General features: G+C 33.7%; 1 protein-coding gene across 1 annotated transcript in view; it reads right to left on the bottom strand.

Moving 5' to 3' along the window:
* Window positions 1-194: 194 nt before the first annotated feature.
* LOC108906569 (growth/differentiation factor 11-like) overlaps window positions 195-15,445 on the bottom strand; it is a gene marked incomplete at its 3' end in the record, with an annotated part of 53,289 nt that continues 38,038 nt past the window's right edge. The window contains exon 2 of the mRNA XM_018709868.1: window positions 195-571. Within this exon, the coding sequence (XP_018565384.1) occupies window positions 195-571 (377 nt within the window). The remainder of the gene's footprint in view (window positions 572-15,445) is intronic.

The following is a 15,445-nucleotide window of genomic DNA, read 5'->3' as shown; positions in this document are numbered from 1 at the left end:
AACCAAAGGTAGCGAGGTAACCAAAGAAGGCGATACAATGCGATTAAACGCTATTGTGATGATTTATGCTACCGCAAAATTAAACCGTAACAAATTAAATAAAGAATATCCCTCTCAAGAGCTTGACTACGTTATTAATTTTCAACAAGGAAAAAATAAAAAGAAATGATCCGGAGCGAAAATACGGTACTCACTTTCTTTCCCTTATCGGCGTTGGTGTCCGTCACAGCCACCTTCTTCCCGTTGGCGGTCGCGTTCACCACGAAGCCGTGGTTGTCCCTGGGACCCTTGAACCACTCGGACACCGTCTCCGTGAAGTCGATCTTCACCCAATCGCCCCTGCCGAACGGCTGGGTCACCTTCCTCGAGTAGACCCTGGTGAAACCGGGCGGGTCGGGGTGTTCGGTGATCTTCTTCACCTTGAACACCTCGACGAGGACGTCGGGCAACGGCCGCCGCTCCGCGCCCTTGATGAAGACGTAGAGGGTGGCGTTGCTGACGTGGAACTTCGTTATGCTGTCGGAGAAGGTGAAGTGGAGGATGTCGTGGCTTTTGTGCCTCAGTCTTGGATCTACAACAAAAACGGGCTGTCTAGTTAGATGGAAATTTAAGATTGTTTTAAGGCGCGTATCTACAGGGTGTTTCTAAAAGAGGGTTCCAAACTTCTGCTGCGTTTATAACTCATTAAAATAAGCCAAAAAGTTCCTATTTACATGTGCCCTAAAACGCATCCTTAGGAAGTTATATGCCCTTAAAAGGGCTCAAACAAAACTGTTTTTTTTTTCAAATAAATTGCAGTTATGAAGGGTTCGATCATTTAATAAATAATTTAGGACATAAACTAAGACTATTTAAATTTAGAGTTACACTTACTAATTAAAGAACTAATTACTACTGCAGACAATAGCTAAATGTGAAATAGAAAATAATGGGATTAAAATTTTCAAACTCAATTTCCTCGAAAACCATTGGAAATATCGATTTGGACAAAGATAGTATTTTTTACGTAAAATTGTTAAGATTTTATAAATCTGTAGAGAAAATTGTAAAAAAATGTGAATAAAAAAAGTTACGGGCCGAAAACCCCCTTCACCAACCTAAATGGGACGCATATGATTTGCATGTCGAAAAACGGAGTAGCCCATGTTATTTAACGTAAAAAGTTATGTAAGACCCATAAAATTTTTCCCATTTATTTGCGACCGTTTTGTCAATAACAGAAAAAAAAACAGTTTTGTTTGAGCCCTTTTAGGGGCATATAACTTCCTAAGGGTGCGTTTTAAGGCACATGTTAATAGGAACTTTTTGGCTTATTTTAATGAGTTATATACGCAGCAGAAGTTTAGAACCCTATTTTAGAAATACCCTGTATATTCACGTTTAACAAAAAAAAACAAAATAATAATAAAAGCTAAGTTTTTCTCACACAGAGTGTCCGTTAAAGAATGGGCCAAACCTTACCACTAGATTCTACGACGAAAATTGATAGGGAAAAGTCATATACAATGTTGCTCATAAACGCTTAGTTCTCAAGATACAGGGTGTTGAAGTTGGAAATTTATTTTTTTAATACCTTGCGACTACTTCGAGCTAATTTCGTAAAATTTCGTATCCGGGGGTTTCTTGGGTTGAGAAATTCGAATTTATCGACGATTTCGTTGTATCTTCTAGAGGGCGCCACAAGCGGCCAAACTGCCAAAACAGTTTTGTGCCACGGTGTATTTCACTTTGGACTGGAAAAATCTTCCCCCCCCCCAACTTTTCTGCTTAAAAACCATTGCTAATATCTCTAAAGCCAACCGTTTTCCACAAATAAGCATTTAAATTTGTAAATGCATAAAAAAATTGTTTAAAAGTTATTTTCAACATTGTTTTTTGTTCTTATTTTTAAAAAGTCCTGTTTACTTAGCCTTATTTTTATGTACATTGAATAGCGTGAGTTACCTAAATTTCCTACAAGAAGAACTTCTTGCACTTCTGGATAATGTGCATTTGCAGCTAAGGAGAAACCTATGGTTTCAGCACGACGCGACGGGGCTCCACCCCACAAGGCCAGGATTGTGCAGCAATATTTAGATAACACTTCCCCAGAAAAATGGATTGGGCTTAATGGACCTATTCAGTGGCCCGGAAAGTCACCAGATCTAACACCCCTCGATTTTTATGGGGGGTTTTAAAAAATAAGGTTTACAAAACACCTTCGCGAGATATTAATCATTTGAAAGAAAAAGTTACAAACGCTTGTAATGAGTTAAATGACGAAATGTTAATAAACGTAGCCCACGAAGAAGTCAGGCCAGGATTGGATATGTGTCTTGAAATGAGAAAAGGTCAGATAGAGAATAGATTGTAATATGTATGTAGTATGAAAGCGTTTGCTCTTTTTTTTTAAATTTAGTTATTGTTATCATCACCTATTATTTTAACTGTATTAAAGAATTATCGGGTTGAATCCTTTTATTTACTCTTAATGACATTTATGCGCTTTAAACAACAAACATTCAATTATTATTTTCCAACGACTACTTGATCCTTCCATTATTAATGTGATTTTTAGGTGGTATTTTCTTTGAGACTCTTTAGGACGATATTGCTTATAACTTTTAAACGGGAGATAATACAGAAAAATTCCTCTAATAAAAGTTTTATAATAATTATAATATTTTCGATTAAAAATGGAGCTTACCTCATCCCTTGCTATCAAGTTTGAGACACCCTGTACATTCAAGTTGTATCGATGAATACATGCCGTTGTAACTAGATTTTCAAATTATATATGTGGAACAAAAATGGTCGGTTTAAAATTTAAAAAAATATATAAATTATAATCAAAAGTATAGTACTCGAATATCCCCATCTCCCGCCCCCGCCTTGCAAACGCAAGGACTTAAGGATAAAGCACTGCGTTCGATTGTAGGCGCCTATCCACCAACCAGCGAAAGCAGTGCAGCACGTAGAGATTTCCGGAAACAGGCGACTCGCCACTTCCGTAATAAAGTAAACATGTCGGACAGTTGGCCACTAATATACCACTTTGCATGTAACGAAACTGGCATACAAACAAGATACCAGCGAAGACCATGCGCTGATGTCGAATGGTCTTACATATGCATAGCCTCCTGCGTCGTACGACGGTCAGTGGCGTGGCCGTCGGCGCAGGAAGGGGGGACAGGACAATAGCTTTATGAAAAATCAAAATCAAATCTATTCCGATGAGAAAATAAACGAAATGAAAATCTGCATTTTAAATTTAAATGTATTTAATGCTACTTTGCCTACATTTAGATATGTATAATATTGGAAAAAAATAAACGAAATGAAAACAGCATATTCTTTTGTGGAAATATTAGAATATAACAATGTACAAATTCATCTTCTTTTTTTTTGTTTTCATGTAAACACAGATCAAGTTATATGAGAGAAAAAAGTTATTAATATCATTAGTATAAATAATAATTATCCAGATATATTTCGATTTCGTGTTTATTTAGCCGTATCGAAACGCAATAACGAATGTATACGTTCCGCTACCTTCTCAAATATTAACCAAGTAGCTTCGGCAGATCCAAGATTGCCTTTCAGTGGCTACTTACGTAACACCCACACGGTATGTCGTGGGTGGTTTGCTTCCTTAATATTTTTTTATGAAATAAGGTTTCCCTTCGTAAAAAAAGCTGCTACGGACTGATTGGTTTTTTTATGAAACGTATTGGTATTAGAATTCTTATATGTAAAAAAATTGAAATCATGAAATCGATTTATACCGGATGTTGTCTATTTCTTTAGAAAATTAACTATTTTCGTGATTTTAAAAGTTGAAATGTTTTCCGTGCATATTTTTTGGTATCCGCGGACATCAAGGACGTAGTATGGTAGGTAAGGTACGCCACTGGTTTCCGAGAATTATAAACGGTTCAATTATGTATAATTCCCGGCCACAAATTACGGGGAATGATGTAAACACACGCAAAATGCTAAAATCCACCCCCACCCGTTAAAAGTGCAGCCTAATGACAACTGCATCTGGTACTAATGAAATTTAAATAATAACGATGTTTCCAGCCCCCATTGAAGAGGGATTTTCGATTTTTTCGAAACTGTTGAAACAATCGTTGATATTTACTCGAGATACATCGAGATACACGTTATAAACTAATAAAAAAATTAAAGGGTCAAAAGAATTTCCGAAATTTGTCCGTGATTTTTGACAGACTATATTTAGGTGAAAAATGGTCGTATCGGGTATTGAAAAAAGCATTTTGAAGCTCTAAGATTCTTGTTTTTAGATATTTCGGTCGAAATTTTTAGGAGCTACGGTTATCATGCAATTCTAAGAAATAGCGCGAAAAAAATTTTTGCAAAAGGCTAATTTATGGTTTCTTAAAAAATTGACGGCTAAATTAGAAATATTCACGAAATAACTAATGTTAAGGATGACTTTTATGATAATAATAATAATAATAATAATATATACCCAGAAGAACCTTTGAAGTTTCATTTCGATTTTGTATCAAACAGACAAACTTTTGAAAAAAATTAATGGGTCACGTTTTTTGAGCTTCACAATCATGATTAAAATGGAAGAAATTTTTTTTTTAGATTTTTTCACATTTTTACCGCAAATAACGTTTAAATTGATGAAAACAAAAAAATTTGAAAAAAATTTTTTAAATTTTTGGAAAACCTTCCGAATATTCAAGAAAAAAAATTCAATTGTTTCCAACACGATTCGGCTTTTCCGTCCAATGCTTCTATTCATCAACTTTTAATTAAATTAAAATTAAAGTTGATGACCCAAGCCAGATTTCGACCCCGATTCACACCGTTTTTTGAGACAAATTTCTATTTAATTTTTGTGCAGTCTGTAAACATTATTTTGCGGTAAAAATGTGAGAAAACCTGGAATTTTTTTTTTCCATTTTAATCATGATTACGAAGTGTTGAAGCTGAAAAAACGTGACCCTTTAATTTTTTTCAAAAGTTTGACTGCTTGAAACAAAGAAAAGGTTCGCTAGATCGAAATGAAACTGCATAGGGTTCTTCTGGGTATATCGAACTGTAAAAGTCATGCTTAACATTAGTCATTTCGTGAATATTTCTAATTTAGCCGTCAATTTTCTGAGAAACCATAAATTAGCCTTTTTTCCAGTTTTTTTTTAAATTCGTGTAAAAGATGAAAAAAAAAATTTCGAAAAGTTGCGGCAGCATGTTATAGGAAATTTATTCCAAATTTCGAAACTGCCCTTCAATTCTCTGTAAGACCATTTGTCGCCGAGATATCGATGATTGAACACAAAAGAATCCTTTTCCATTAAAAGTCCGATATTTCGATGAAAAATGGTCGTATCAAAATTTAGAAAAAGGAAATTGAAGCTGAATTAATCAGCTATCTGGTCCATGCAATGGCTTAGCTGAAAAAAAAATTTACAAGTCCGTGAACTCTGAAAAAAATTTTCAAAATTTTTTAACCGTAGCTCCAAAAAAATTAGATCTAAAAACTAAGATCTTTGAGCTTCAAAATACTTTTTTTAATTCCCAATACGACCATTTTTCAAGTGGCAATTTTTTTTTTTTAACTAACTTGGAGCTGATATCTGAAGAGTAAATAAATCGATGTGCGAAAGTTCAAGTGGCAAATTTTTTTTTTTTCAATATCTGCTAACTTATCACAATAATACGAAGAAACATTTCTGGAACCGCTGCTTCCATCGATAGCTCGGCTGTTTACGAGTGTTACCACCATGTCCGCTAACTAATTATTACTGTATGGTACTAAGAATCCAGAAAAAAAATGCCCTCACTTAAACATTTTGTTCACGAATAACTTTACTCGAGACTTAAACAATAACAGACACACATTTACGTACAGAAAATTAAAATGGAACTGATGATTACTTAAAATTAAACTAGCACCTTTTCCGTTTACTATAAAACAATTGTTGGAACTTATTGGGAACCTCTGGAATCGTTCCTGACCTTCATACAGCATAAAAAGCGGTGAATCGTTGTGTGAATAGGTCTCGTGGCCTTTTCTATCCAATTTTTTTTGTAGCAAACATAAAGCCGTTTATTTTTGTAATTCTTACTCTTACCTGTCTTTTCTTTCTGTGAAAGGGCCAGTACCTCTGATTTGTGTCTAAATAAGTGAGAATAAAATGGCTGATCAATTCAGTAACAATTACCTAATGGAGATGGTAGTATGGAAATATTGATGAAAAGTTTGGATTAGCTACATATCTTTAAGTACAGCGACTTCGAATAGGTATCTATGAGCAGTTGTAAACAGAAGCAGAGCTTTCGGTAGAATAAGGGGTGCCAAAAAGTTCTCATCGTATCAACGTGGTCAGTCAGTAGTATTAAAAATTATTCTGTTTTAAAACAAATTTCGGTTTTTCATGACTACGATTTATTTGTAAAGAGCTTGTATAACTAAATTCAATTCTTTAAACATTTGTTAGTTAATTTTTATTACACAAACTTAAAGTTATGTTTAAGATTCAGTTGTCTACAGTAAAAGTTTGTACGATCTATTACATTTTCTTTACATTTTGTAATTTTTCGCTGGCGATTTTGAGATGTCCATAATTGTGGAAGCAAACCTTACATGTGAAAGCCTCCTAGAGGTGATCGGGCTTGTTGCTAGGTAATTTATATAATAATATGGTAGCGATTTAAATATTTATTTATAAATAAATTACAGGTATACCAAACAGGATATCTACGGTATATCTGAACCATCAATATTATAAATATTACGAGACGAATTTTTGCCGGGCAGGAATTCCAGCTATTCTTATTCGAACTGTGGCGTATTTTTTTCATTAGTTATGGAAATGTAGAGGTTATATCTGCCTAGAAGACAAAACCATTAAAAAGCAGCATCGTTAACAGCAATCTGGAATAATATGTAATGACCTCCGTATCGTATAGGATAATTGAAATATTCAGAAAAGATCACGGGTAATTGTTATAATTGTCGTATTTATAGCAGTTAAGTGTGCACTTTGATCCAGTTATTTACTTATTATACTTTTTAGCGCGTAAATATTTTTTTTCTGCTAAAATCGACATTCACTTTGTGACTGGATCGTGGCTAACACAAAGTAAATTATCGATAATTTCCGGCGAATCTTTGTGTACAGGTAAAAATATTCCAAAAAAAAAAAGGCCGAAATCTTCCCACCCGGTAGGTTTAATGCTCGGTATTACCGTTAAGTTGGCAGTAATGCCAGTAATAATCCCAGACGAAGAGAAACCGGCTATGAGGAAGTCGTTTTAGATTATAATTTTTAAGTTACACGCGTTTCAATGTAGCCAGCAATTCAGCAGGCGGCTCAGTTTGAATGTTGGTGTATAAATTGTGGACGGACAATGGAGCCGGGATTCTGGTAATAAACCGAATGGCTAAAAATTGTACAAGTTGTACGCCACTCGCAGTGGCGGAGTCGAGGGGTTTATATTACACCGAGAGAAGTAATTTTGGAACGAAATAATCGTTTTCGTGTCGCATGTGGTCAACAAACGCAATTTTATCGATGAAGATACAGGAATTTTTTTAGTTTAGTTTTTGATTTTGCATGTACTGACCAAACCAAACTGAAAAATTGTCGTTAGAAACGATACAAAGTAGTCAAATGTCCCTTCGGGATTAAAAATGACACTTTGCTCTCTGAAACAAGGGATTAAAACAGCACTTTTAATTCTATTTTTAAGTTACATTATCCGAATTAAAAGCAATTCTTTAGAAATAACAGTAATTCCTTGAGAAATAAACCTGACAACCTTCACTGTGAAACAATCGATTAAAAAACCACTTTTAATTACAGCAATGCTTTTTAATCCCATGGGTGATTAAAATTATACTCTAGTTATTAAAGCTAATCCCTTAAGGATTGAACTGGCACTTTATTCCTTAAAACAGTATTTTTATAAGCAAAATGCTTTTTAACCTCACAGGCGATTAAAATTACTTACTACTAGACTAGAAGTATTCATTTAAATATCCCTTAAATATTAAAACTAACACTTTACCCCCTAAAGAGTAAGAGTTAAATAGCACTTTCAATAGGAAGAATGCTTTTCAATCAAACGGGTGATAAACATTAAATTAACTGTTAAATTATTCAATTAAGTTATACCCTCCTGATTAAACGTAATCCCTTAGGGATTGAACTGGTACTTTACTCCTTTTAACAAAGGAATAAAACAGCACTTTTAATCAGCGAATGCTTTTTAATGCCATAGCTCTTTAAATTTACTTACTACCGGACTAAACGTAATCATCTGAAATTAAAAGTAATCCTTTTATTATTAAAACTGACCCTTTAATCTCACGGACAATTACAATTTCACCTTTGGGATTAAGACTGACACTTTATTACCAGGGACTAAAATAGCACTTTTAATAAACGGAATTGTTTTTAATCAAACGGGTGATAAAAAATTAAATTAGTTAATTATTAAATTAAGTTACACCCTTGACATTAAAAGTAATCCCTTTGACTGATACTTTACTCCCTTAAGCAAAGGATTAAAACAGCACTTTTAATCAGCGAGCGTTTTTTAACGCCATAATTTTTTAAATTTACTTACTACTGGACTAAATGTAACAATCTGAAATTAAAAGTGATCCTTTAATGATTAAAACTGACACTTTAATCCCACGGACGATTACAATTTTATCTTTGGGATTAAAACTGACACTTTATTACCAGTGATTAAAATAACACTTTTAATAAGCGTAATAAATTGTATCTTTGGGATTAAAACTGACATTTTATCACCAGAGATTAAAATAGCACTTTTAATAAGCGGAATTGTTTTTAATCAAACGGGTGATAAACAAACAAAATTAAGTACTTTAGTCTCTTAAGCAAAGGATTAAAATGGCACTTTTAATCAGCAAGTGCTTTTTAACGCCATAGCTTTTTAAATTTACTTACTGCTGGACTAAATGTAACAATCTGAAATTAAAAGTGATCCTTTAATGATTAAAACTGACACTTTAATCCCACGGACGATTATAATTTAACCTTTGAAATTAAACTGACATTTTATTACCAGGGATTACAATAGCACTTTTAATAAGCGGAACTGTTTTTAATCAAACGGGTGTAAAAATTAAATTAGTTAATTATTAAATTAAGTTACAAACTGATACTTTACTCCTTTAAGCAAAGGATTAAACCCGGCACTTTTAATCAGCGAGTATTTTTTAACGCCATAGCTCTTTAAATTTACTTACTCTTGGACTAAATGTAATCATCTGAAACTAAAAGTAATCCTTTAATGATTAAAACTGACACTTTAATCCCACGGACAAAAACAATTTTATCTTTGGAATTAAAACTAACACATTATTACTAGGGATTAAAATAGCACTTTTAATAACCGGAATTGTTTTAAATCAAACGGGTGATAAACATTGAATTAATGACTTTACTCCCTTAAGCAAAGGATTAAAACAGCACTTTTAATCAGCGAGTACTTTTTAACGCCATAGCTTTTTAAACCTACTGCTGGACTAAATGTAATCATTTGAAATTAAAAGTAATCCTTTAATGATTAAACCCGACACTTTAACCCCACGGACGATTACAATTTTATCTTTGGGATTAAAACTTGACACTTTATTACCAGGGATTAAAATAGCACTTTTAATAAGCGGAATTGTTTTCCCTAAAGCAAGCAGTGAAAACAGCACTTTTAATCAGCGTAGTGCTTTTTAATGTAATTGACGATTCAAATAACATTCTCTGGATTAAAAGTAATCCTTCGGAATTAAAAATACATCGCCACTTCGCTGAAATAAGTGATTTTAATCAGCATGACAAGGGCGATTAAAATGACACTTTAAGGATTAAAATGACACTTTAAGGATTAAAACTGACACTTAACTATCTCAAATGAGAGATAAAACAGCACTTTTAATCATCGAAATGGTTTTTAATCTCACAAGTGTTTAAAATTACACCCTAAGGACTAAAACAGTACTTTTAATATATGGGATATGATCAAAATTACACTGTTGTGATTAAAATATGCACTTCAGTTCCATAGTATAAAATATTTCAAGACAAAAATCAGGAAAACAATTTAAATGAAATGTGGATAATGTAATTTCAATTTTGAAAAGTAGAAAGAGACTTCTGGCGCGGAGGAGGGGGGGGGGGGAGTAATTGCGGCGAGTGTAGGTGTGTGAAAGAAACGCACAAGAGAGCCCAGAAAGCCAAAATAAAACTATTATGCAATTTACAACACGGCCAACCTCCCGGCAGGATGTGAATGAATTTTAGGCAATATAATGCACCGCGGGCATTGTATAAGAGATTTGACATCTAATTTGCAGGTCATCTAGTGGCATTGCACCCTCCTCGAGGCGGCTAAGTGCCGTTTTGTTGTTCGGAAAAACAAAACACAATGCACTTATTTTTGCGGTTGTAGATTTTTATTGAACGCCACAGGTTCACGGACGTCTAGTGAGCGGTGACCGTAATTCTACATTAACAGTGACATATTGTGCTCTTAGTACACATACTGGCATGTGTGATTGTGTGCACCGCCAAGGGGACGCGCGACGAGGTGGGCCCGAACGAAAGGCGGGCTCGAAACAACGGTGACTTTTATCTCCCTCACAAGTGCACAATAACGACGAAAATATAATTTTTTTACATTAAGAAACAAATTGGAGCAAAAAAAATAACTTTGCAACTATTTTTTATTAATAATTCCATTTGAGCGTTTTTATATGTGGAAACCTACGACATAAAGAGTAGTGTGCCATTACCACCTAGATGACGTCACTTTAGTGGTGTTGGGTATGTTTTACATATGTAAAACGAAGTTTGAAATATAAAATCACCAGTAATGTGGCATGTTTGCAAGATTTTAAAACAACAAATGATGATTAAAATTAGTGCTGGCAAAAACCGGAAAAAGTGAAACCGGTTAACCGGGTTCCGTAAAAACCGATTTCAGATAAAACCGGTTAGTCGAATGGTTGCTAAAACCGGATATTCTAAAACCGATTATTCGAATAACCCGTTACTCGAATAATTGTCAAAACCGGATATCTGAAAATCGGTGCTTTGTAAAACTGACGAGATATACGATGTTATTCATATTTTCACATATTTTAAATTTTAAAGTTAAATCTAATGTTAAAAGTTAAAATGTTAAAACAGTTAAAACAGTTGCACTTGTTACTGTGATTCTTCAATTTATTATTTATATAAATGGATTTGGTCGTTTGGTGTATGTGGGTGTGGGTGACTGTTTTTTATCAGTCTGTGCCTTCTAATATGTATGTACTATGTAGCCTGTGTCAATAACTGGTTATAAAGAAAGAATCCGATTATTCGAATGTTGGTTATTTGAATAATCGGATATTTGAAGAATCAAATAACCGGTTTTCGGGTTTCGTAAAAATCCGAATTATACGAAACTGGTTAACCGACTATCCAAAAAACCGATTTCAGTTGCTAGCACTAATTAAAATTACAATTTACGGAAATTATATATTTATTTAATGAAAATTAGTCATTTCTTTGACCAGAATGGCAGGATCCAATAATATGATTTAGATAAAGTTGGTCACGAAAGCTTTAGAAAATTTTCTAGCGACTTTTTTGTTTTATTGGTTTTTGGCTTTGGAATTTTCACTATTAAATTATTACTAATATCGTTAACATCACTAATGCTTATTTTCGTTTCGTCTCTTTTAAAGTATTTCATATTGAAATGACACTTTACCAGGGAACAGAAAAATCAAAATTGACTTGAGTGTACTACTCAGAGCTTCTTGATCTTCGAACGGTCTCTTGGTTCTGTCAAAATAATCGAAAATTATTCGTTATTGACCACACACATCGGAATATCACACTGGACATAAACATCGTATCATATAACAAAAACAACCGGTACAGCAGCTGTAAAAGCTGATTTCTTACTGAAACCTCCGAATTCTTTGAAACTGCATGGATTTGCATGAAAATTTAGAATAAGGCTTATCTTAGGCTCAAGTTCAAAAGTGACAGAAACCCGATTGACGCTTTTTGTTTTTTAGGGGTAAAAACTACCCCTAAGTGGAAAAAATTGAAAAAATTAAGTTTTAAGCATTTTATTGATAAAAATCTTGTTCAAGCACAAAGATTAAATAATGTTGAACGTTCTTGAACATGTTTTATGATATATTTGATCTTTTCGACCCTTAAAAACTACCCCTATGCAAAAAATAATGATAAAAAATTACTTTTTAAAGATTTGAAATGATTAAATCGTGCAATTATTTAATATAAAAATTCCTTCATTGCTTATGAAAGAATTTGTATCTCATAACACTTTTCAACCCTTATAAATCACCCTCTGCTCAAAAATGGAAATTTTGGAATGCTACAATTGTGCAATAATTTAAAATAAAAATTCCCTTATATTGTTTATGAAAGAATATTTTACTATTGCCATTTTCAACTCTTATAAACTACCCTTTTACCAATATTAATGTAAAATATTTTTATTAAAATCGATTTTTTAATATAATCAATCATAAAAAAATTGCTACGCTGCATGTAAATAATCACACTATTTTTTTTACTTATGTTATTTGTATAATATAATAATATAAAAATGAGAAAGCCTTTTTTTCTCCGAAAAAATGTCATTGGTTTTCTTACCATAACTCGGTTAATTTTGAAGCTATAGTATGCTACAAAAAAGCATTTTAAAGATAATTTCAAGAGCTGTAAGATCGTTTGCATATAAAACCTTTTAAGTCCTTCGTTTTTTAAAGGGAAAGGATCGAAGGGCTCGAGACAGGTAGTTTTTTCACTAAAATGGATACTTCAAGCGGCGATATCTCCTTTATTTTTTATGTTATAGGAATAAAAAAAAGCAATCTATAATTTTTTACGTATCTTTCATAGTTTCAGAGTTATTATATAAATAAGGCAATTTTTTAAATAATGAAAAATACGTTTTACCGTACATTATTAAAAAAATACACATTCTAAACCGGTATAACTTCAGGATCGTATGAAAAACAGTAAAACAAAACTAATTGTAAAGGGTCTACGATTAATTTTAATTCTGATGGAAATGGCACAGCGTTTACTGCTCATTTTTCCTTAAAAAATATGAGCAACCCATCTGTTTTTGACAATAACTCCTTCAATTTTGCTCTAATTAACTTTTGTAAGTCCTCACTTTGAAGGTCTTTTTGAGTACTACAAAAAACTTCAGGAGCGTTACACAAGTAAAATTAATCCCTTTTCCGTTATTTGACGTTGAACACATCGATTCGAGTATTCCCCCAAAACAAGTCTCCTTCCATTAACCATATTTCGCTCTGTATAGGACGTACAACACTTTTTAAAAAACGATTTTCTTTGTTTATTTATAAGCTACATTTTTGTTCATTACACTTTATTTTAATAAAATGCGTAGTTTTTGAGTTATTCGCGAAAAATACTTTGAAAAAGTGTTTTTTTCACTCAAAATTACAAGTTTTCAATCGTGAATAACTAAAAAACTATTGATTTCTCTAAAAAATTCTTCGAATATTTTTTGCTCAAAATTTGAAAAAAAATTCCACCCCCGAGAAGGGGTGTCAACCCCCAACAGGGTGGAAGCATCAGTCGGCGCTATGTCACTAATATCCATTGACCATTTCTCTAACTAGCTGCCAAATTAGTCGATCGGTTCAGTTTCAAAGAATTCGGAGGTGAAAAACTTCCATGACTGTAACTAGTGTGATTCTTCGTCACTGGAAGATCCCAGCCTCAGCCGACATTTATTTTGTCAACCGCTGGACGTCCTTCTCCCTGTCACATCGCCGACGATGGCGACGTGGGGGTGTCCGGCAGCATCGCATTTTACACGAATATAAAGCGGGAGATTTTAATATTTTGTTTATTAAAGTAATTTAATGGCCGGCAATAAATTTACGTTGCCCACCGGATTAGTCCATTCGCTTCAGATACATTGTATGCCGATGGCCGCCCATAAGAATCGGAGACTGACTTTAATTTCGACAAGTTCATAAAAAGTGACAGCGATATTTCTAGCGCGGGGCGTTGGGAACACCCACGCGTGTTTTCGATCGTATACGAGGTGCAAGCGACTGTAAATGCGATTAGAAACGTCGGTAGCGGTGTTCACTTCGAGCGGCCGAAGGAAAAAAATAGGCTGAGGAGTTGGAATATCAAGTTTGGTTATTTAGATGTAGCTTCGGTTACTGATGGAATAAGTCCCAGTGGCTTTGGTAGTACCACACAGTTGCAGGTCTCTAGAAGCGAGCAGAAAACTGAGGGTCATGAAAACTTGAAGTTGAAGGGGTAAATTCAATGAATTCAAAGACATTGTCACCAAATACGGGGTTTTTATCATAATTAAAAGTATTAAAACTCTGTATACAGACCGTTACTCAAGATTTTTGAATATAACATTTGCGCAAAATATTTTTGAAGCGGATTTACGAAATTTGAACCACTAATTTAACTAAATACATATTAAAACTCGTTAACTTTGCGCAGAACGGCACAGGGGGAGTATTTTGTAAATTTTATATTTATTTGTTTACTTATTTATTGGGTATTTGGCTACCCGTAAACATTTAAAAAAATTTTGTGAACTAAACACTTGTGCCAAAAAAGTCTTTTTTACAAACCACTATTTCATTCCAAAATGGCAACAGCTTTATAACAGTCTTTTTGGAAAACTGTCATCAAAAGTCGACATTTTCGTTACATTTTCAGTTGACAGTGAGTCTTTTTTGTCATCTAGCTGCAAAATACTTTTATGTTCTAGAACGCCAAAGTCGTTGGCAAGTTCTGTACGCTCTGCTCAAGATGGTAACGTAAAGCACAATATTTGTATGAGTTTTTTAATCAGGAATTCTTATAATAATAATAATTGAATTTTTGTCTTCTATATCATCAACCGTTATCTTTAGTAGCTTCATATCTTCTCAAGGCTCCACAAACACCAATTACACAAACCCACAAAAACAAAGTTGAAAATACCAGAGACTAGACCCACCTATCCTTATGTATTTTGACGCGCTGAAACCGAATCATCTGGAGTCAAAATTGCTCCATCACCTTCCAGTTTTTTTAAATTGCGAAAAACTACCCCAAAAACACGGAAAATCTTCAAATTCTAGCTTGGCAACGGGTCCGAAGGTTGAGATAAAAGTGAGAACCAGCACACTAAGACTATATGTATTTTGACGAGCTAGAACCGAATCCGGAGCCAAAATTGCTCCATCACCCTCCATTTTTTTTAAATCGCGAAAATCATCCCAAAAACACGGAAAATCTTCAAATTCTCGCTTGAGCACGGATCCGAAGGTTGAGATAAACGTGAGAAACAGCACAATAAGACTATTTTATATGTATTTTGACGAGCTAAAACCGAATCCCCAGATACAATCCCTGTTTAGAAAATTCAA

This window comes from Anoplophora glabripennis, unplaced genomic scaffold (assembly GCF_000390285.2).
Source record: "Anoplophora glabripennis isolate ALB-LARVAE unplaced genomic scaffold, Agla_2.0 scaffold108, whole genome shotgun sequence".
NCBI lineage: Eukaryota > Metazoa > Arthropoda > Insecta > Coleoptera > Cerambycidae > Anoplophora > Anoplophora glabripennis.
Note: the sequence above shows the minus strand (reverse complement) of the source record. Positions and strands in the feature narration are given on the sequence as shown.